At 42.0% G+C, this 23,613-nt stretch overlaps 1 protein-coding gene and 1 long non-coding RNA gene across 2 annotated transcripts in view; one reads left to right on the forward strand and one right to left on the reverse strand.

The window, feature by feature from the left end:
* The window catches only part of LOC306961871, a 497,669-nt gene that overhangs the window by 297,744 nt on the left and 176,312 nt on the right, over positions 1-23,613 (reverse strand). The gene's annotated exons all lie outside the window — the stretch shown is intronic.
* tspan4a (tetraspanin 4a) overlaps positions 1-23,613 on the forward strand; it is a 544,510-nt gene that overhangs the window by 253,191 nt on the left and 267,706 nt on the right. Inside the window, exon 2 of the mRNA XM_079554801.1 lies at positions 12,371-12,562. Within this exon, the coding sequence (XP_079410927.1) occupies positions 12,371-12,562 (192 nt within the window). The remainder of the gene's footprint in view (positions 1-12,370; positions 12,563-23,613) is intronic.

Genomic DNA, 23,613 nt, shown 5'->3' on the forward strand with positions numbered 1-23,613 from the left:
CACAGCGGAAAGGAATATAAATTAACTTTAAACTCTGCTTGTGTAAAGTACGAGAAAGGGTTCCAATTTGAAACTTTTAGAACTTACATTACAGATGGGATGATTGGGGCGTCTTTCATCTCCCCCTGGTCTCTCTGGCCAGAAAACCACCCTTGCAGCTTTCCCTGCTCCAACCTGGAGGCTCAATACACTAATGGAATCACGAAGAAGAAGCTAACAGGCTAATAGGCAAAGCTAACCGCGGGCTAGCGCCACTTAAACAGTATTTACAGCCAAGTTTGAGTGAAAAAAATGATCTCCATTGTGTAACTGGATGTACAATATCCCTCTGTCCCTTTGTCTTTTCTGTCAGCGTAGTATTTACTCTCACGGACAATGAATGAGTGAAAAACCGTAACATGCTACGACACCTGCAGTGGCGCTTATGGCCTCAAGGGGCATGAGTTACTTAGTATTGCTTTAAGTACAAATTGGCAAAACTCCCTGTATTTTCGACAAAATGTAATGGAAAGACGTATAGGTTTATATCGATTGTTTTATTCTGATGACAAATTGCCAACAAAGGGAATTTTGAATATCTTAACCTCTCAACCCCCACCCGAACCGAGCACATTTTTCTCCAGTTCGGCTTTACCCAAATCTAAAGGCTTAAAAAACAAAGCATCAAAATAGTGTCAATAATGAGGACGAAAATGCAACAAAGTGAAAATAAATAAATAAATGAAAACATGATTAAAAAAGCAACAGAAACGCGTCAGAAAAGAAAAAAAAAGAAGAAAAAAAGCGATGAAAAGCAATAAAAAAAAGTGACAAAAGAGCGACAAAAACGTGCAGGAAAGGCAACAATAAAGTGTCAGAAATATGACAGAAAATGTGACGAAAACACGACAATAATGCTCCAAAAATGTGACAGGATCTCATTGACGACGTGACAAAAAAGTTATGTATGTATATATATATATGTTTTGTAGATCTTAGCTTTCAAATGAGGCATTACACCGTTGCTCTCCAGTCCACTCCAGTTTTTAGATTTTGGTGAAGCTGAACTAGAGAAAATGCCCTTGGTTCAGGCGGGAGGCAAGAGGTTTAATTGTTTTGCCTGCCAGCCCTTTTTCAAAATCCACCCCCCAGACTGCTAGAATTTCTGCCCATAGTAACTGTTGTACAACTCTGATAACCACATGCTTTGTACTAAAACAAAGATCTAAGTCTCTACTTTCATTTTTTTTAAGGTATTTTATTTTAGGTTTATCGGTGCTTCTTAATTGGCAAATGAAAAAACAGCATTTAGCCTCTCCCTCTCTCCTCTATAGCTCCAAAACAGGTCAAGATAGAAGCTACCAAGCTCTTCCACGTTTTCCCTATTTAAATATGGTTACGTGAAGTGTTCCACTACAAAGTATAATTACACAAAATCAAACAATGTGGATTTTCAAAGCGGATAAAAGGGGGAACTATATTGTAAGTAAGGGATAATGTATAGAACACTGGTCATTATCGGGAAAATAAGCAGCGACAGGGCGAACCGGACCCCGACGCGAAGCGGAGGGGTCTTGTTTCTCCCTGAAGGTTCTTATTTTCCCGATAATGACCAGTGTTCTATACATTATCCCGCTTATTAAACGGCCATTTGCCAACTGAACACACACAACATAAACTTCGTACGCTTTTATGAAGGTCGAAAGGTTTATTTAATGACTTCCGCGACAAATAGTTCCCAAAAGTTTGCGCGTTGCTAAGCAACGTTTTGCTAGGCTAGAAGCAGCAAGGCTAGCAGCTAGCCTAGCTACTTAGTTGAAGTTGGAGTGGAGAAATGGTGGTGAATCTCTGGGTAAGTTGAAAGTCAGACTCACGCTAACTTCACGAGCGATTCCCCGACTTCTCTCGAAGTGACGGGGACAGATAGTGCCGCTACTACGTACGTGCGGAGTGATATGAAAGCACCAACTCCGTTGCCATTGGCAGCGGTCATTATTTTTCTCAGAGGTCCTTTATCAGAAAATAATGACCGGTAGAACGTTGGGAAATCCCATTCAAATCAACGGAGCGTTCTACTTACGTTGTGAAGAGCCGTATAATAAGGCGTAATAATACCAGGAGTAATTTGGCATCCACACAGTAAAGTGAAGATTACTGCGCAGATTTCAAACTACTCCTGGTATTATTACGCCTTACAATATAGTTCCCCCTTTTATCCGCTTAGAAAATCCACATTGTTTAATTTTGTGTAATTATACTTTGTAGTGTAACACTTCACGTAACCATATTTAAATAGGGAAAACGTGGAAGAGCTTGGTAGCTTCTATCTTGACCTGTTTTGGAGCTATAGAGGAGAGAGGGAGAGGCTAAATGCTAACGCCGTCTGCGCTGTGTTTACGTGACTGAAGGCACGGGGGAAGATCAGACAGGTCCTAAAGAACTCGTCAAAGCTAAGGTAAGAACATATCTCAGTATGTAAAAACGGTGGCCTATTCCTTTAAGTCCAGAGGCAGTCCATTAGCACGTGAGAGTTTACCGTCTCTTCATCTGTCTCATCTCCATTCATTTTTGCAGCACACATTATCCTCCGCGTTACATAACATCCTTTCTCACTGGCCCTGATCGGCGTGTTAAAGTGGCCCCTCGCGGAGCGCCGTATCGGACAGCGGACCCTCTCCTGTGCAGATGCAACGGGTTTATCCTCTAATGACACACTGTGATGTTCCAATCCAGCCTCCCTCGCGGAGCAGAAGAGCAGAAGCGCCTCCAGTTCTCTCTCAGCGTGCACTTTATCCAGGCTGCTTAAACTCACTCTCGTCATTGTAGCATTCGTTTTCGTGTTTTGAAAAAGATGGTGTTTAAGCCCGAGAGAAAGAGAACGGAGCTGAGAAGAGGCTCTGGTATTGGTAGGAATGAAGATTACCTCGTCCGCGGGATAGTTATAGTCTAAAGCCCGGAACAATTCTGTTGGCCCGCCAGAGTGTGACCTACGTACTTTTGTGCCATTCAATCTCAATGGTAAATATGGATGCAGTACACTTAATGGCCACCAGCGTCAAATGGGGGGCGCTGTTTCCCTCCTTTTTCAAAGTTAAAGGGATATTTCAGGATTTTTGACATAGGACCTCATAGTTATCCAGAGTGTTGCTGATTTCTGGAGATATTTTTTTTTTTGTAATTCATGCAGTTCTTATGTTTGAAGAGCTTAGTGGTGCAAGGCTAGTGCATGTCTATGGTATCAGCTAGCCTGCATTAAAAACAGTGTGAGCCGCTCCACAGAGCACCTGAGGCAAATCACTTATAACATCAGACTAACCATATAAATGTTTGTGTCAATAGAATATATTTTTGATATAACTGACCTGCATCACATGAATGATCGCATTTTGAGGGACTATTTTCTTGCAGATCACTCCGCCGCTGCGTAGCTTATACAACCACGAAGCTGATGCTGCTCAAATATAAGTTATTTTAAATGCAAAACGGTTAAAATGATTCTATTGACACCAGGCCAGCTCGGAGACATAGATACAGACGGCATCTCGTCATAGAAGGGGGCGTGGCTTCACCAAGGGGGAAAATAGAATCTTTTGGGAAACACAATTTTTCCCTCTTTTTAGCCATTTTCTGGTGGAATATGAACTTTTTTATCACATAAATAAAGTCAAGTGTAAATCGGGCCCATATGGATATTTTCTCACAGCAGATTGTTCAGTAGCTAGCGCTAGCTAACCGTTAGCATTAGCCCGATGCTAACATGTAGCATCAAGTTAGCATTTTCCGTTATTCATGTATTTATGGGATGTTGAACCACTTTGCTCCTCTCCATGTCTTTGTATCATTATTTAGTAGAAAACTATATTCATAATTCAGCGTTTGTTACAGTAGTTTTTGAATAATTAGAGAAAATCTACATTTCTTCTAAATTTTTCCCCCCATGTTTTCAAAAATGACCATATATGGGCGATTCCAGAGATGCTGTCTGTATCTATAGTCCCACCAGCGTGCCCTGGGTCTTCCACGAGGCCTCTTCCCACTAGGACATGCCTGGAACACCTCCCGCGGGAGGCGACCAGGAGGAGCAGATGCCCGAGCCACCTCAGCTGCTCCTTTCGACGTGAAGGAGCAGCGACTCTACTCCGAGCTCCTCCCGGGTACCTGAGCTCCTCACCCGATCTCGAAGGGTGCGCCCAGCCACCCTGCGAAGGAAACTCATTTCGGCCGCTTGTATTCGCGATCTTGTCCTTTCGGTCATTACCCAAATCTCATGACCATAGGTGAGAGTGGGAACGTAGATCGATCGGTAAATCGAGAGCTTTGCCCGCTACCACTAAAAACATGTACAATAGGTGAATCCTCCAGCCAGGTGATTCTGACCATCAGCCTGGCTCCACATCATGGAGATGGGGCCACGGGCGACAAATTTTCCTACGGGGACAATAAAGTACAAACAAACAAACAATATATTACAAAACAGGCATATACTGACATTCTGCCTCTGCTTTAGACATTTTAGTTTTACTTTGATGTATATATATAGTCTTGAGGCAAACAATTCTTTAGTTACACTCTGGCAATATATTCTCATAACTCAAATACAAAACAATAAGTATGTCAGCTTTAATTTACAGCACTTGGTCATTAGGGCTTTTCCCCATACATTGACTGCATTGTTTATGAAACCCCCCCTAACTACTTCAATATGTTTCCTCAAAGCAACAAAACGCCTCCTCTAACCTTGTAGCGTTTGACGTCCCTCGGCGCTGTGCGTTCACCGCCCGACACATCCTGTTTATACGGCAAATGAAATCAGCAAAAACCGCATTAAAAGATCCATTACGCTCCCCTCGCCGGACCCCGCTACGCTCGGAAATACAAAACGCCACGCCCGCGATCCGCGCGAACCCGCTCCCCCCCTCCTCGCCTCCCGACTCAAACGCACTCCATTTAATTATGTGTTTTTCACAAGCCGTGTCGGGACTCCGGGTATCTCCGCTCAATTATTTCAAAATACGACTTGGAATTTCAAAAACATGTTGCCTGATGCCTTCCAAACTATTGCCCCGGGAGCCGCGGGGGGGGCCGGGAATAAGGCGACGCCGCGCAAAGTGTTTGATGAAATTCGATCGCTCTGTGGCGTTTGTAAAGGCACTGTCTTAATCTCGCAGCGGTTGCCGGGTTGGAGAATTGGCAATCTGGAGAGCGGCGGGGGGATTGGATGGATCGAGGCCTGACAAGTGAGATTTCGACTCGCGATGTGATATTAGATTGGCAAGACCGGGCTTATGTTGATGGAGAGAGAGAAAGAAGACAGAATACCTGGAAAATAGGATTACCGTATACCGTGAACACGCTGTTGCTTTATTGAATGGGGGGAAAGTGGGTCACAAAGGTGGGATAGTTTGAGCAATTTCTTTATGACACTTTCTTTAGGACTTCTATGGTTTGATTTCTTTGCGCAGTACAGCTTAAAAGTTTGGAAACGCCTTTTTTATGCATTGGTTTATCTTTGTAGAGTCTCTCTGTGTTGGCTAAAGAAAGCTAAATGTGTCTTGGGTCATTCCCTCCTTGTTCTGTCCTCATAGTTTTCGCTCATGCCTTTGGGGCTTCGTTTGCTGTGCCTTCTTGGAAAACGTATTGTTTCTCCAACTCTTCTGTCCCCTCTGCCACGGAGCTGTTGGATTCTGAAGGGAGTGTGTTCATTAGGTAAATTGTAAATTAAAATAAAGAAAAAACTATTAATAAAAAGTCTTTCCAAACTTTTGACCGGTGTTTATTGCGTGGGTCGTGCATTTGCAGGAGCTCCGTCTCCCACCTCCCCATCCTATAAACACACATTTGTATTCTCACCGAAAAGCTCAGGAGTACTTGAGTAACACTGCTCGCCTATCAGGACAGTGCTTTACGGTTATTTAAGTGCCGGTGCCCCACTTTAGCTGCAGTCTCATTAGGTAAACCCAGTGTGGAGCGGGGGATAGACAGAGGCGAGCGGAGTAGGGGGGCCATAATGGAGCGTTTAGCCTGGAAAAGCTGATTACCTCGGGGAGACGCCCGCATCCCAAGTCGAAAAGTGCTTAAACTGTGCAGAGCTGTACTGTACTGTATGTACGAGTACTGCCAAGGCCAGCACTATAGCGTTGTTTACATCCCACCGAGAGACTGCTTTTCATTTATTTATATGCATCTTTTCAAACGTCTGACTATAGACCCTTCCTGTGTCGGAACAAATTGTTTCTTGCAGTTAGCTGGCAGCTTTGATAGATTTTCATGTTTTTCTAAATTGACATGAAGACGTAGAGTTTTATATTCCGTGGATGAATATACTGTAGATAAAGGGACTTGCTCGTATAGGTGCACAGCGACATGTTAATCTCGTCTCATGTCACGCCCTGTGCCCTTTTCCAACATCTCATTATGTTTGGGGACTTTCTCGATGAAGCCATAGATTATATATGCCCACCGCTATTCTACTCTCTATTCTACTCTTAAAGGGCTGCAACCGATAACAATAGTTTGATGATAAATTGTGCAGCCCCTAATTTAAGATGAGGTGTAATCTGACCATTTGAGATGAAAGATTACTCATCGTGGAGAAAATCTTGTGTCGTAACTCAAAAGTGCAGGTCGTAGGCCGTGCACTTCCATTGATTATAATGCAGAGTATGAAGCCCGTTCATAGTTCTTAATGAGCAAATGAGAAATTAATCAGATGAGCAAGTGTAAAAGGGCAGCTGCATATCCAATGCAGAGGCCAAGTCGCCTTTACATCCCTCATTTAAAGGAGACATGATGTTCACCGATGGTCAGAATCACGTGGCTGGAGGATTAACCTTTTGTACATGTTTTTAGTGGTAGGAAAACTGGAGTGCCCGGAGGAAACCTACGCAGGCACAGGGAGAACATGCAAACTCCACACCGTCCAAGTGCAAAAAACATATAAACGATGACTCAAGGCATAGACAGCGTGCGGTTAGTGAACGATTTCGGTTTCACATTGGACGATGGATATTTACCTCTAAAACTATGGTCCCGGTACTTTAATACTTATACTTTTGGGGTCATTTTTGTCGATACTGGTCATTATATACTGTATAGGTAAATGCATTTCAATCAATATACAGTACATTTCTAAAACGGGTTATTTTATATTACTAAAGCAGCACAAGTAACTCCTGCCCCTAGAGGCCATAAGCGCCACTGCAGGTGTCGTAGCATGTTACGTTTTCTTACTCATTAATTGTCCGTGAGAGTAAATACTACGCTGACAGAAAAGACAAAGGGACAGAGGGATATTGTACATCCAGTTACACAATGGAGATCATTTTTTCACACAAAATTGGCTGTAAATACTGTTTAAGTGGTGCTAGCCCACAGTTAGCTTTGCCCGTTAGCCTGTTAGCTTCTTCTTCGTGATTCTATTAGTGTGTATTGGTGCACCAGGGGGAGATGAAAGACCCCCCCAATCATCCCATTAACACTTGTATTAACCCCAGAGGGACTATGAAAAGGATTTATTGAGGTAAACATGCTACTTAGGACTACTTAAATATGTAAATGAAAATGATACTTTTTTCTCCTTGGATCTCCTTGGTATCTCGGAGACATTGCAGGGACGTCACAGAAACGTCTCACAGGTTGAGTGTTCGCAATGTTGCCACAGCTGCTTGAGACTATGTAAGAAACCTGGAGACTTGTCTTATCTACAGGGGACGTCTCGGAGACATCTCTGTGACCAGCGGCAACTCGAGTCTCCAGCTCATCTCCTGCATTTAGTCCTGAGCTTGACTTTGTGTGGCTCCTTAAACCGGCCGTCCAGGGACAAAGATGGAAAAGGAACCGTGATTCCACCAAAGACGAGCTGCAAAAACACAAAACAACAGTGCCAGAACAAGTGCAGTGTACCGTGTGTTGTAACATCTTCATAATGCATAATATATTGGAATTTTTAAATCTTCTGCAATGGTCAAAAATGAATGAAAATGTAAAATATTAAGTTCCCTTGTATTTCATGTTTCTCTCGCAGCCCCATCCGCTGCCGTAAAGCTTCAAATCCGCCGCCTGGGAAACCATAATTAGTCCAATCCGGCTTTTCCCTCGCTTTAAATGAAAAATATTCCATCCTCCCGTCTCCGAGCAGCGGGCAGAGTCCTGTGCACGCGCTCTCGCCTCGCTGATCAAACAGGGATGTAAAATCGGGTTATAAATGATCGCTTCCAGCCTGATTGCATTGGAGAGCCTTATTGGATATTGACCGGCGCTTGTGTGCCGCTGCCTCGTCTTTGTGCGTTCACTAAAAAGGCAATTAATCACGGTGAGACGGGCCGACCCTGGATGATTAAGAAATATGCAGAAGACGCTCTGGCAGTGGAGTCAAAGTGATGGGCAATAAATACTTGTAATAACCACGACTAATAACGCGGTCGATATTGAGAGTGAGCGTTGTATTTGGTTGTGCAAATTGTTGGTGTGGAAACTGGGAGTGATTTTTATTTATTTTATTAATTCAAGTATACAAATTCACATGCCGCTAGGGGGCACTGCAGGCAAATCGAGCAGCAGAAAGAAAGTCTGGAGTGAGCGAGAAGCGGAGGTGACTCTTACCGCAATGAATGAATGAATGAACGATGGCCACAGCGAGAGGAACGAGTTCACAAATGAGAGCTTGGAAAACGTGCTGCCGGGAGAGGCTCGTAAACGGTGCAGTTACGCCTCCGTGCCCAGGTTGTTGCCATGCCGATTGTTGTTGTAGTGAGTTTGGAGTGAGATAGAGACTTCGGTATAGATACAGACGGCATCTCGTCATAGAAGGGGGCGTGGCTTCGCCGAGGGGGGAAATAGAATCTTTAGAGAAACACAATTTTCCACTCTTTTTTCCATTTTCTGGTTATTTATCCCACATAAATAAAGTCCAGTGTAAATCAGGTCCATATGGATATTTTCTCACAGCAGATTGTTCAGTAGAAGTGAAAAATCAGCAGTTGTAGCAAGCGCTAGCTAACCGTTAGCATTAGCCCGATGCAAACATGAGGCATCAAGTTAGCATTCTGCGTTATCCATGTATTTATGGGCAGTTGAACCACTTTACTCCTCTCCATGTCTTTGTATCTTTATTTAGTAGAAAACTTTATTCATAATTCAGCATTTGTTAAAGAAGTTTTTGGATAAATAGAGAAAGTTTACATTTTTTCAAAATTGTTTTCCCCTTAACTGTTTTCAAACATGACCATATATGGGCGATTCCAGAGATGCCGTCTGTATCTATGTTCTTTATGATATAGATCCAGACTTCGCCCATATTCACTGAGATTTAGTCGGTGAAAGCAGTGAGAACCAAAACTGGTATCGGATATGTGTAGCCGATACCAAATATCTTATTTTTTCCAGAATAGGCTCCGATATCCGATACCAGTGTTGGATCGGCGCATCCCTGACTGAAAGTACTACTTACTGCTACTGCTGCTTCAACTACCACAAATCAGATCACGTATGTAAACGTGACGCACACCGGATACAGCCATGGTGAAAAGAAAAAGCCCTTTCCGCTCCTTTGATTTCTACGTGTCGAAGAAATCCTACGACTGCCTGACGTGTAATAGATCAAACAGAGTGTTTCCTGTAACATTTCACATTAATGAATCCGTAATAGCACTTGGCTCATAAGCATTAATGAAACCGAAATGATGAAATTGATTTTTAATGTGCGGCTCCCAGGAACAGCGTATGGATAATTAACCGTGTGATTCTACGGTGGTTAATGCTGATTTTGCTGCTATTAACATGCCATCTGCCGGGGATTAGCTCGAGTACTCCCCGGGCCTCGCAGGAGACTCAAGTTAACTGTGGGAGTGAACGTGCTTTGTGCAGTAATGACTCTGGACGTGGGCAGAGAGAGTGCATTTGTTTGAGTGGTTTGAGAGTAGACACCCAATCGCATACTCGTAATGAAATGTACGAATGTTGGATGATTCCTTTCATGAAGGCCTATTTATAACCCATGGCTGTGTGTCGTTATGGTATTCTTGTTTTTTTTTTTTTTACAAAACCAATTCAACACAGTATGACCGATGAGCTTTAAACAAAAGTCGTAAGCAGTCTGGGGTTTCATCGGCAAATTTTGTCAAAGCAATTGTGGACCAAAATAAATTGGGAAAACTAGGACTAAAACTGAACTTGTACACATTTTTAAGCCTTGTTTTAAACTCTGAGTCAGATGATCTCAGTGATTTTACAATAAACTGTAACTTCTTGTGGTACACAGTAGATATTGTGTTGTTGAAAATATCCTAATCAACAGTGACCTGATACCAGTGATGGCGATGCCAGCGCTAGTTTCTCTACCCGCTGAATCGTGGATTGTTCAGACTAACATCTTTACCAAGATGGAATACACTGATCAAATGAATATTAATGCTATGGTGTGTTAGCAAGCATTTAATATTAATGTGACAAACAAGCTTTTGCCTGCTTGTTTGCTTGTTTTTTATTCAGCACATAAAATAAAGATAAATAATTAAATTAGACCTTAAGCTGACCTTTGGTGTTCTTCAGACTGTACATTGTGAATCTCAAAAAAAGTGCTTCAAAACCCTGGCCGTTGTGCCATCCCAGCAAAACCGAGAGCCTCCCCTGGACCACCCCAGGACAAACGGCTGGACTCGCCGCCGGGTCAACACTGGCGGTGTTCAAATCCAGCCTTAACACTGTTTATTGTGTTAATGATTTATGACTATTTTATGCTGAAAGAGTTCTTTCTGCATGACACTCACTTTTTGCATCAACCAGTGGTTCTCAACTGGTGGCCCAGGACCCGAAACTGTTTTTAGTCGAGAGATACAGACGGCATCGCGTCATAGAAGGGGGCGTGGCTTCGCCGAGGGGGAAAATATCTTTTGAGAAACCCAATTTTAACACTCTTTTTTGACATTTTCTGGTGGTATATAAACTTATTTACCACAAATAAATAAAGTCAAGTGTAAATCGAGCCCATATGGATATTTTCTCTCAGCAGAATGTTCAGAAGAAGTGAAAAAACGGCAGACGTAGCTAGCGCTAGCATTAGCTAACATTCCATTATTTATGTATTTATGGGCTGTTGAACCACTTTGCTCCTCTCCATGTCTTTGTATTTTTATTTAGTAGAAAACTATATTCATAATTCAGCATTTGTTAAAGCAGTTTTTGAATAATTAGAGAAAGTTTAGATTTTTCTCCAAATTTGTTTCCCCTTAACTGTTTTCAAACATGACCATATATGGGTGATTCCAGAGATGCCGTCTGTATCTATAAGTGTGTTAAGTGGTGACGTCACAGCTCTACTTCCGGGTTCGCAGATGTACGAGAAACTACAAAAAACTCTTAAATACCACAATCAATATTTGTGAAACTCAACAGAGAGTAACAGAACATACTTATTTATCAAGCCCATTAGCCAAAAATGCTGAAGTTACTGCTATAAAAGTAATTTTTACCAAAATCGCTACATCCGGGTTAGCGGAGATAAACGCTAACGGCGCAGCAGCTACGCTAACCCCGGAAGTAGTGACTTTAGTAAATATTACTTTTTTAGCAGTAGTTGCAGCATTTTTGGCTAATGAGTCTGAGAAATAAGTAGGTTCAGTAACTCTCTGTTTACTTTCAGAAATATTCATGGTTGTTTTTAAGTTTTTTGTGTTTTTTTCTCGTATATTTGCCGGTCTGCTAGGACCCCGAAGCAGTAGTCTTGACGTCACACTTAAAGGGGCTAAATGCAAGTTAGCCATTTTATACTCACTACTGCCACCTCAGGTCGTACATGCAACTGCAGCTTCTATATTGAGCTTGTGTATGACCACAAATCGGACCCGAATTTACACCTTTCAGAGTCACAGTGCAGGATTTTAGAGGCAGTTGTGGTGAACAGGTCTGAGCTCATTCAACACATTAGGACATTGTTGGAACATGTAGGGGGAGGAAAATACTTAATTTTAACATTTTTAAACTGTATAGTCCCTTTAACAAACGTATAAAGAGGCTTTCCCAAAATAAATTTCTTTCTGCATTTTTCTGCTGAAATAGTATAAGTCGTGCTAAATTCAGTCGTGTTGCGTTCTTGTTCGTTGTTGTTCTTCACAACATCTTTTGAGACTGAGAAAATGGCGGCGTCTGTGCTCAGCTCTAGTGCTTTAACAAAACTTCTGAGCGATACAAACAGGTGCACACTGACAGTTTGAGTTTCCACTGTGGCCCCTCTGACGGCCTGTTGAGTCATGGTGTGTGACTCACTCGCTCGGACATGTTTGTGATGGTGAGCGATTCTCCCGGTGACACATCCCATAACATGATGTGGTCTCACCGTGACACTGTCCCCTCCCGTATGGCGCCTGTCCGCTGACTCCTCTCTCTCTCTCCACAGCTGGGGGGCTGCGGGATCCTCGGGGTGGGCGTCTGGCTGTCGGTGACCCAGGGCAGCTTCGCCACGCTCTCCGCCTCCCTGCCCTCGCTGTCGGCCGCCAACCTGCTCATCGCCGTGGGGACCATCATCATGGTGATCGGCTGCCTGGGCTGCGTGGGCGCCGTGAAGGAGAGCCGGCCCCTGCTGCTGGCGGTAAGAGGCTTTCAAGTGCACTCTGGGGATGTTTGGGAGCGAGGCTTTGTGGGGAAAGATTTTTTGGGAGATTTACAAGGGTGACATTAAGGCAAGAGATGCTGCGAAAATAGGGGGAAATCCATTTAGAGATATTACTGACACAAAAGTGAGTAAAAAAGGGATTGCAACTTTTGTCCTACTTTATACATGCATTTCCAATGACATCACACATAGTTCCGGCGGCCATTTTGAACACCGAAGTCCAATTATGCAACATGTAACAATATCTCTACTCAGGATGAAAATGAAAGACGACTGATTGACTGTGGCATGTTTCTTTACTTGTAATCATTCTTCAAGAAGATAACAGTAAAAAGACGGCCCCAGAGACGCACGTTTATGTGACATAACCAGCAAATGTGTAGACGTTTCAGCTCTGTCTGTCGAGCTACAGCAGGATTTACTAAAGATGTTTCACTCTGAAGACTAAATGAACACATTAAAGAGGAAACTGAAAACCTTTTTCTGTGATTTAAATAGTTTGTCATGTCAACAGAGTCTCAGGCTGTATCCGAATGTCCACACTATTCCCTATATAGTGCACTATAGTGGTCACGCCATTTTGTAGGGGTGTCCGAATGTCCAGAGAGAAAAAAGTAGTGCACTCGAAATTTCCCACAATGCATCTGGAAAAGTAGTGAGCATCGATGGTCACTAAATGGGTCAATATAGACCACAATGCATTGCGAGAGTCGGAGAAGAGCCTGACAGAGACAGGTCTTTGAACTAAACACGACTGAAGTAAATCAGCTGTTTCAGTCGTGTGTTTGTGTTTCTCGTGAATAAACGACCAAAATATAACCGGTTACGGTGAAAAGATGCTAACGTTAGCTGCTAACCTTTAGCTTGAGCTGTTAAATGACCGACAGCTTCCTCTCGAATAATCCAAGCCATTCATGTAAAATCCATGTGAAGTAAAAGTGTATCTGACTCGTATTTATCCGTAAATATTCCACTGTCTCTGAGGTTGGTCTTTATCGCCGAAATACATTTTTACGGAGTTTTGCGAACCTTTATCAGATGTAGTCACTCAATCTGCCGGTGCTTCGGACACCGGGCTCTGACCTACTTTCGGTGTCTCTGAGCTAACGCTGGAGTGACTTTTCTTTTTTTGTGATGATAGTTTTAATTTTAATTTAAATGACAAATAAAACACCTGTAAAAGTGCCAAAACAGTCGTTCTGTTTCATAAAATAAACGTTTGTGACAATAAATAAATTCAGATTAAAAAACAAAACAAAAAAACATAATCGCCAACAGAATCAGTGACTATAGTCGACTATATAGTGCGGGCCTATGTAGTGAATGAGGGGTTAGGGAATAGTGTGGACATTCGGATACAGCCTCAGTCTGAGTCAGTGTTTAAGCTGCTCAAGACGTTAGCATGCTACCGGTTAGCAACTGTCAACCAACTGTCAATGGCTTCAGCGCAATAAAAACATGTGTGGCTCACATCTGTGAACACTCAGGAAACACTACAGTAACAGCTCAGCTCTGGACTCTGTCATGTGTTGTATCCAGTGTGGTTCAAGGCTTTCTCTTGGAGAGGTCGGAGCGGAGCTGTTGAAGCTAAATGCTAACCGCATGCTAACGTCTTGAGCAGCTTAAAAACTGACTCCTTTGTTTCTTCATATAAACATGCGTCTCTGGGGCCGTGTTTAACTGTTATCTTCTTGAGCAATGATTACGAATACATAAAAATGCCACTGTCAATCAGTTGTCTTTCATTTCTATCCTGTAGAGATATTGTTACATGTTGTAGTACTGCATAATTCTACTTCGGTATTCAAAATGGCTGCCATAACTACAAAAGTCACATGACTGAAAGGCATATATATGGAAAGTAACCTGATAGAGCTACGTGTAAAATGAGAGGTTTACATTGCTGACATGTTATACTTCTACTGTACTTCTTTCTCTTCTCCTTCTTGACCAATATCAGTGCTGACCAGACTGTAATAATATTGCAACAACCGCAGCCAAGGAACCCTACAGACTGAAACCCTTATTTCAGTGAGATTTTGAAGCTCTACACAATGATCTGTCGGAATTATAAATCAAAGTCCACTTTTATTTTTGTTTTGACAGTTACTACTCACACGAAGTATCTTTAGCCGGATCATCTTGCCTGGTTATGAGGCTGAATCTTTCTTACGCTGGGGGGAAAAGCCTTTGTGCAAAACAATGTGTTGCTCTACATTTGAACAAAGTTGTCAGTGTATTTTTGCTGATGCATATAAGCGATGACACCACTACTACAGAGCCACAACTGCCTCATCAGCATCGAGTTTGCCGCCGCCGACTGCTCCGTACGAGTGGTACCGGCGGCGTCAAAGGATGGGTCAAATTTCATTGTACAGTTGTTGTTTTTGTATAAAGATTATGACCACAGCTAACATATTACCGTTTGATAGGGGCCGGCAAAACCCAGGGCTCCAGACTAGCTTTTATTTTAGTAGCGCTGGTGCTACCAACTTTTTCATTTGATCGCACAGACTCGAGACACAAGATCAAAATTCACCATTTTAATAAATTAAACCATGGACAGTTATAGACATGTAATAATGATTAAAATAATGTTCAAACTTTTTAAAATGTAGTTTTTCATATTAATAATAGAGTGATTTTATATAATTTGATTATACATTTTTTGCATTGTTCTTCTTTAGTTTTGTGTTTTCAATCCATTATTATTCATCTTCCTTGACAATTGTTTGTCTCTTTCTTTCCAAATCTCCAATATCATATTCTGTCACTTGCAGGATATTCACTTAGAAAATGATGTATTACTGCCAATTAAGATCGTATTAACCACAGGCAAAAAGTACCCGTTTTAGCCTAAAGCTTAAATAAAATACAGGAGCTGAATCTGCTGTGGCTGAGGGAGGGCAGGTCATAACAGCAGCTGTTTGCTTTACGTTATCTCTCTGTTATCTCTACGTTAGCTTTATGTTAGCTCTCTGTTATCCCTACGTTAGCTTTACGTTATCTCTCTGTTAGCTTTACGATATCTCTCTGTTAGCTTTACGTTATCTCTCTGTTAGCTTTACGTTAGCTCTCTGTTATCCCTACGTTAGCTTTACGTTATCTCTCTGTTAGCTTTACGATATCTCTCTGTTAGCTTTACGATATCTCTCTGTTAGCTTTACGATATCTCTCTGTTAGCTTTACGTTAGCTCTCTGTTATCCCTACGTTAGCTTTACGTTATCTCTCTGTTAGCTTTACGTTAGCTCTCTGTTATCCCTACGTTAGCTTTACGTTATCTCTCTGTTAGCTTTACGTTATCTCTCTGTTAGCTTTACGTTATCTCTCTGTTAGCTTTACGATATCTCTCTGTTAGCTTTACGTTATCTCTCTGTTAGCTTTACGTTAGCTCTCTGTTAGCTTTACGTTAGCTCTCTGTTAGCTTTAGGTTAGCTCTCTGTTAGCTTTACGCTAGCTTACAGGTCTTACACGTAACTGCAGTTTCTATATTCAAGGCCACACCCCCTTTGCTCTGCCCGATCCCGTCAGACCTTGGAAGCTCAGCAGGGAAGGGCCTGGGCGGTACTTGGATGGGAGACCGTTTGGGAAACACCAGGAAGCCTGGGGTGAATGTGTACGAGGGAATGGTTGGTGGTGGTCGGAGGGGCCGATGGCACAGACTGGTAGCCTCGCTTCCGTCAGTCTACCCCAGGGCAGCTGTGGCTACTAGCTCACCACCGCCGAGTATAGAATGAATGAATAATGACGACAGTGTAGCGCTTTGAGACACTTGGTCATATAGGCTTGTAAAGTGCAATACATCATCAGGCATCATCATCATCATCATCATCATCATCATCAAATACATTGAGCAGGTTAACAAATACTGAGACGTTTCCCAGACTAACCGGGACACTTGAGGAAAAAATGCCATTTCTTCTTTTTCATTCTATGTTAACGTCTATAGCTTAAGAACTCCTGCTTCTTTGATTCAACTAGACTTATGCAGTGATTGTCTGATGACTGATGTGAACTGCTTCGGTCAATAACATGGCATAGTCGGCCATGAAACTTTGGCTTATTTGATTCCTGAAGATGTAACGGTTTCCATTAAAAGGACTTTGTAAATGTCATCGAACTAAATGATTAAGGAGTTCATGCTTCCAAAGTTTTCTTGTCTTGTAATTACAGTCGGAGGGCGATCCTGTCTCCGAGCTGCTCGTTGCTCTTGAGTCTAGTAATTGACTGTAGTCTATTGCTAGAAGTTGCAGCTGTAACAAGATAATAGCTTTGTTAAAGGTAATTTAGAAGCCCCTCGTGCATTAGTCAGACGGTTTATTGATCTCCACAGGAAACAGCGCCGACGGCCGCCATAACGGTCCTATTGACAGGCTAATGTTCATGGGCTGATCCATCAGAGTCACCGCAGCAATCTTTGGTCCCAACTCTCAAGAGCTAGAGAGTAATCCGCCATTTTACGTTGCACTAGCAAACACTGTAACATTAGATAAAAAAGGGCATTTTCAAATAGGGTGTTTTCACGTTTTCACATTCTAAAGAGCCTATAGTTTAGGTGGAGGGCAACTGAAAATTGTATAATGGTGATGGTAACTATGGTAACTGGCGAATTGCATCATCAGTCTCCTCTGTCAGGATATATGAACTAATGTCTTATTATTATCTCATAAAGGCGTCCAAAAGTTATGACAATATTCAAAAGCAGGAGTGTGATGTTGTTGGAAGGACTTCCAGACATAAAAATAATATGTCAAGTTTGTGAATCCAAAACATTTGTTGATTTTCGTTTTGGAGATTTCTTACAAAAACTGCATGTCTCCCATATAGTCCATGGGCCAGACCAAATATCGGTACCGAAAAGGTGGCAAAGGCTATTGTTGATTTTTAAGTAGGTCCATGTCTGAGGTTTATATTTTTGTATGATAGCCTTTTCAGAGTTACAGCTTTATCATAGTTTTCAGCTGTTGAAGTGAACCAACGCCAAGTCAAAAAAGTCGCTTTTGACACTGGTCCTTTTCTTGGTTGAGGCCATTTCCAGCCCATTAGATACTGATTTACACCATTGTATTTGGTATCATTGTAAAGAAGACGTTTTCATGTTTCATTTGAGCCCAAATGTACTACTCTGTGACTATTACCGTGGTAACCATAGCTCCTCAAACTCAAACCTGAGGACATTTTTTCACCATTTTCATCAAAACAGTTTTACTATGTTTAACGCTGTTTCTTCAAAGAACATCACTAAGACAAATGTTTGATATTGGAGAACTCTCTAGACTCTGAGGATTCAGGAAATGTATAAAATGTCAGTACTTTTTCAACTTAAGGCCTCACAGTGAGCCACGAAGTAAAAGAATGTCCACCTCACATGAGCCTCTCCCATTGAAATAAGCCTATATCTGCCATTCTAAGGTTGGAACAGCTGGTGAGACTTTCTGTCCAGGACAGGCCAATGCAACTTGAAATTACATTTGTGGAGAAGAACAGTTCTGTATTTTCACCAAAAAGTTGTTTATCTATTTTATATATTGTAGATATTTATCATATAATATGCTATATACACACAGTGCCAATCTGTTTCTTTACTATACGTAGTCCTGTACATTTGTCTAAAATGTCTCAATAATCCAAGATAATTCCAAAAGTGTTTCTTTGTAGACACCACATGGTTGTGCCAAAAAAGACCATATTTTACACCAGATACTAACTTAGTTGTTAATGTATTTGCTGTAGAAAGTTTGTTCTGAAGTTGAATTTGAATTTGAAGTTGAATTTGAAATTGAAGTTGAATTTGAATTTTTCATAAACCACACATTTGAACAACATCCTTGTTTACTGATTAGTAAGTTAATAAAGTAAAACATTTTGTAAGGTCATTTCAGTAAAGTTGTTTTATTTCATTACAAATAAATAAAATATAGTAGTATGGATATGGTGAGGTGTGAGGTGTTATAGATTATAACCAGGACATGAAGAGTCAACTCAAAAATAAAGCTTAGCCTCATCCAGAACTAAATCACAGAGGAATTTCTCCCGCTTTTCTGTTTTTTTGTGTATGTGCTGTATTAATGTATTTGAGTTTTTTTATGTTGTGTAATTTATTTATTTCCTTCCCAGGCATATTGAGTCTGTGCACATGAAATATGCTGTATAAATGAATAAACAAAAGTTTACTTATTAGTTTTATGGACAGGACTTAAAGACACAGCCAGGAACCGGAGGGTGTCCGGTTTGGGAACCCCAGGATCTCAGGTGTTGTTCTGTTGGTTTCATCAAATCAGGACCTTCAGCTGCCCTGGGGCAGTTTGCAGCCAAGTGTGAAGTGGGATGAGTATGAGCACCTCCAAATCCGAGGCCATGGGTGGCTTTCCCTCTCCAGGTCGGTGGAGAGGCCTTGCCTCAAGTGGAGGAGTTCAAGTATCTCAGGGTCGTGTTCACGAGTAAGGGACGGATGGAGCGTGAGATCGATAGACAGATCAGTGCGACATCGGTAGCGATCGTTGTGTCGGACTGTTGTGGTGAAGAGGGAGCTGATTTGCTTATTGATCTATGTTCTACCCTCACCTATGGTGATAAGATCTGGGTAATGACCGAAAGGACAAGGTCGCAGATGCAGGCGGCCGAAAGGAGTTTTCTCAGTCACCTAAGAGGAGCTTGGAATAGAGCCGCTGCTTCTTCCCATCGGGGAGAGCCATCTTAGGTGGCTCGGGGACACACTGTCTCTATGTGGCCTGGGAAGCTTCGGGATCCCTTCAAAAAAGCTGGAGGAAGTGGAGAGGGATGTCTGGAAATCTCTGCTTTGCTGCTGCCTCCATGACCTGACCATGGGTTAATTATCTTACCACCAAGTGTGGACTGAATGAATTCGTTTGGGCGACTTGTCTCATGTGAAGAGTATTCCTTATACTCATACTCTATCCTTTCTTCCCTAGTTATGAACTATATCTCAATATATTTTAACTTGACCACTCAAAGCATGCCTCCTCTAAAACCCCAGACCTCAGACTTGCCGATGCCAATCCTTGGTGCCGTGTACAAAGTTCAAGGGCCAGATCTTGTGACTGGCACAGTCCGTGCGCAACTCTAAACGCAACGTGGTGCACGTGCGATCTTGCATGTGGCGCAGGTTTTGCGCTAAAGGCTGTGCTGCTAGGGAGAGGGCGTTGTTTAAGAAAAAGAGGCCGACTGAGGCGTGGTTCATTATAAGCAGCACTCGCGCTGCTCTTCTATGGCAACCTTCACATTATGTTCCTCTTTACATCACGCTGCCTTGTCTTCTTCTACGTCAAATTGAAAACAAAAGCAAAATTGCCTTGAAAAGTCTGTTTGAGCGTAGGATACGCACGGCCTACTTTGATACAGTAGATCAACACACACACCCCTAACACCAAACACACCCCGACCACCAAAACAACAACAGTTTTCCACAAATAAACCACTCATGCCTCAAGTGCCACAACACCAGGTCTGATCTGAGTTTTAAGGAGACATTTCCATTGTGTGTCAGTCTTTACCTCCTGATGATGCCACAGCTCAGTCCAAAAGAAAGAAGCGCATTTTACAGGGCGCAGAGCAACGTTTTTTTTTTCCAATTCAGCCGCTCCAAGAATCCTGCAGCTGTAGCGCAAATGTTCCAATATGCTACAGTTTTCTTGCAACTGCTGCATAAGTCGGACCCCTCTGCAGCCGATTGTATAGTTTCTGATCAATTAAATCCTGTACATTTCGTAACTTTGCGCATTCGAACGGTGTCCAACGTGAGGCTGCTGCCTCTCTGTCCCGCTCGCTCAGCTTGGATCTGCAGCAGCGGAGGGACACTTTGATTTCTTTAATCTTTATTAAACATTGCACGCTGCATCATGCATGTTACGCGTTTACAAGAGAACCCTCCCCTCGCTGAGCCACCTCTGCAGGGCTCAGCATCACCTCGGGCTGACAATAGTTATATCGAGCTCAGTCAAATGCAACTAGAAATCTGTCTCTTGGGAGCTCAGCAGGCACCACCTCTGAAAGCTCTTGTTGCCTCTTGTGCACATTTTATCTCAATACCAGCATCTTTTATGTTAATGGAAGAAACCAAAGCATCCAAAGAAAATCTGTCCACACAGACAGAGGATGTAAACTCCACACAAAAACACCTACATTGAGCTTTATACTGAGAGGCAAGACAACGCTAAGCACTAAGACTAACCACTGAGGGCATGCAATCTCTCCTGCGCATTCAATAATTTTTGGGCCAGATCTTACACCTGGCGCAAAGACAGCGCTGCTCCAAACAAGACAAGACCCACATTATTTTCCTAGCTTACATCGTGCTGCCTCATGTTCTTCCTTTAGTGTTATGGGCTTCTATAAGCTCTATCAGATCAAACAAAAAACTTGAGCTAACCACTGTCCGTGTCTGAGAGAAAAAGATGTAAAGCCGGTCCTGCTGTGGTTCCAGTCTGTACTCAGCCGAAATTCACCCCCACTTCTCCCTTGCCCCTTCACAGTCGCAGAGTCTGGTTGGAAGAAAACATAACATTGCTATTGGCCACAGGTCGCCATTGTCAACTGTTGCAGGAAAAGCTTGGTTCTTGCATAACCAACTGTCTAACCAACTACAGTTTGTGTCTCTGGGAGACAGCTCTCCCAGATCTCCCTCACCTGCAGGAGTTATGCAGGACACAGAACTGTGGCTGTGTTTAAGCTGTAGCTAAACTTACAATTTCCACAACTTCTTGGACATAAAGGTATTCCCTTCACCCTTTTCTATCAGCATAATGGTTTTTGTACAAGGGGATTCAAGAGTGACTGTCTAGCTGTCACCTCACAGCAAGACATTCCTGGGTTGGATATCCCAGGCCATGGGGACCTTTCTGTGTAGAGTTTGCATGTTCTTCTTTTTGTTTCATGTCTCCTGAGTCAATTTTCTGTATAATCCAGTTCTAGTACGGTAGAACACCTTGGTACTTCTAACCTAGCTTTTGGCTCAAAATCTAGCAATAGTTAACCCCCTTTTGTCTTTGTCCCGAGGGCCATTCGACTGCACAACTCTCTGGAAGCAAAAGACAATGGTGTCTGCAATGTTATATTGCTAGAAACTTTATTTATTTGCCAATTACCAATGTAGAATTATGTGGTTTCAGTAGTGAATGAGTGAAAGTGATTGAGTGAGTGCATAAACAGTGTATAGGCTACATAATATGTTTTTTTTTTTTTTTTTTTTACAATTTAGTATACAGGTTATATAATACAGAATAACTGTAATTTTTATAAATGCATTTTCAAGTTGCATTGGCCTGTCCTGGACAGAAAGTCTCACCAGCTGTTCCAACCTTAGAATGGCAGATATAGGCTCATTTCAATGGGAGAGGCTCATGTGAGGTGGACATTCTTTTACTTCGTGGCTCACTGTGAGGCCTTAAGTTGAAAAAGTACTGACATTTTATACATTTCCTGAATCCTCAGAGTCTAGAGAGTTCTCCAATATCAAACATTTGTCTTAGTGATGTTCTTTGAAGAAACAGCGTTAAACTGTTAAAACTGTTTTGATGAAAATGGTGAAAAAATGTCCTCAGGTTTGAGTTTGAGGAGCTATGGTTACCACGGTAATAGTCACAGAGTAGTACATTTGGGCTCAAATGAAACATGAAAACGTCTTCTTTACAATGATACCAAATACAATGGTGTAAATCAGTATCTAATGGGCTGGAAATGGCCTCAACCAAAATATGGACGAGTGTCAAAAGCGACTTTTTTGACATGGCGTTGGTTCACTTCAACAGCTGAAAACTATGATAAAGCTGTAACTCTGAAAAGGCTATCATACAAAAATATAAACCTCAGACATGGACCTACTTAAAAATCGACGATAGCCTTTGCCACCTTTTCGGTACCGATTTGCCAGATTTTGGGGTTTGGCCCATGGACTAATAGAGTTGTAAAGAGGGGGGAAATAGAATCTTTTGGGAAACACAATTTTTCACTCCTTTTAGCCATTTTCTGGTGGAATATTAACTTATTTATCACATACAAATAAAGTCAAGTGTAAATCGGGCCCATGTGGATATTTTCTCACAGCAGATTGTTCTGTAGAAGTGAAAAAAACGGCAGTTCTAGCTAGCACTAGCTAACCTCTAGCATTAGCCTGATGCTAACATGTAGCATTATGTTAGCATTCTCCGTTATTTATGTATTGATGGGCTGTTGAACCACTTTGCTCCTGCCCATGTCTTTGTATCTTTATTTAGTAGAAAACTATATTCAGAATTCAGCATTTGTTAAAGTCGTTAGAGAAAGTTTACATTTTTTCAAAATTGTTTTCCCCCTTAACTATTTTCAAACATGACCATATATGGGCGATTCCAGAGATGCCGTCTGGATCTACTGGCCCCGCCCTCCACCTGACATTATGACATCATCACATTCTAAATCTACTGCTGGGTCTCAGGTGACATCACAGCGTTCTACAGGCCTATAATATTTAATGAGGTGGGGGCAGGTATGATGATTTTGTTTTTGTGGTCTTGTACAGAGAGATCATGGACCCAGTCAATGATGTTAATGATCATTTTTGATTTTTTTGTTTGCTGTTAATAGGAAAAACTGGCTTCTGCCCCCACTGGGTAGTGTGACATCATCACATTCTAGAACCTGAAAACAACCAATAGGTGGCGTTCACGATTTAGAATGTGATGATGTCATAATGTCAGGGGCCTATTGCTGGGTTGCAGGTTCTAGAATATGATGATGTCACCGGACCCAGCGGGAGGAAGGAGCCAGTTTTTCTTATTAACAGCATTACACTTTCACAAGTCGTAGCTAAAAAGAAAATATATGAATTTAAAAAATGATCATTAATATCAGTCACTGGGTCCATGATCTCTCTGTACAAGACCAAAAATGTCCTCAAAGACAAAATATGTTTTCCTCTATATAATAGTATAGGCCTTTATGCTGGGTTTACACATAGGCACGATGCGTTACGAATGGCATTTTTTCGTCATTCGTAACGTTCGTAACATGACTTAACGCGTCTTAATGG

The sequence above is a fragment of the Gobius niger genome (assembly GCF_951799975.1).
Source record: "Gobius niger genome assembly, chromosome: 4".
In the NCBI taxonomy this organism is placed as follows: Eukaryota; Metazoa; Chordata; class Actinopteri; order Gobiiformes; family Gobiidae; genus Gobius; species Gobius niger.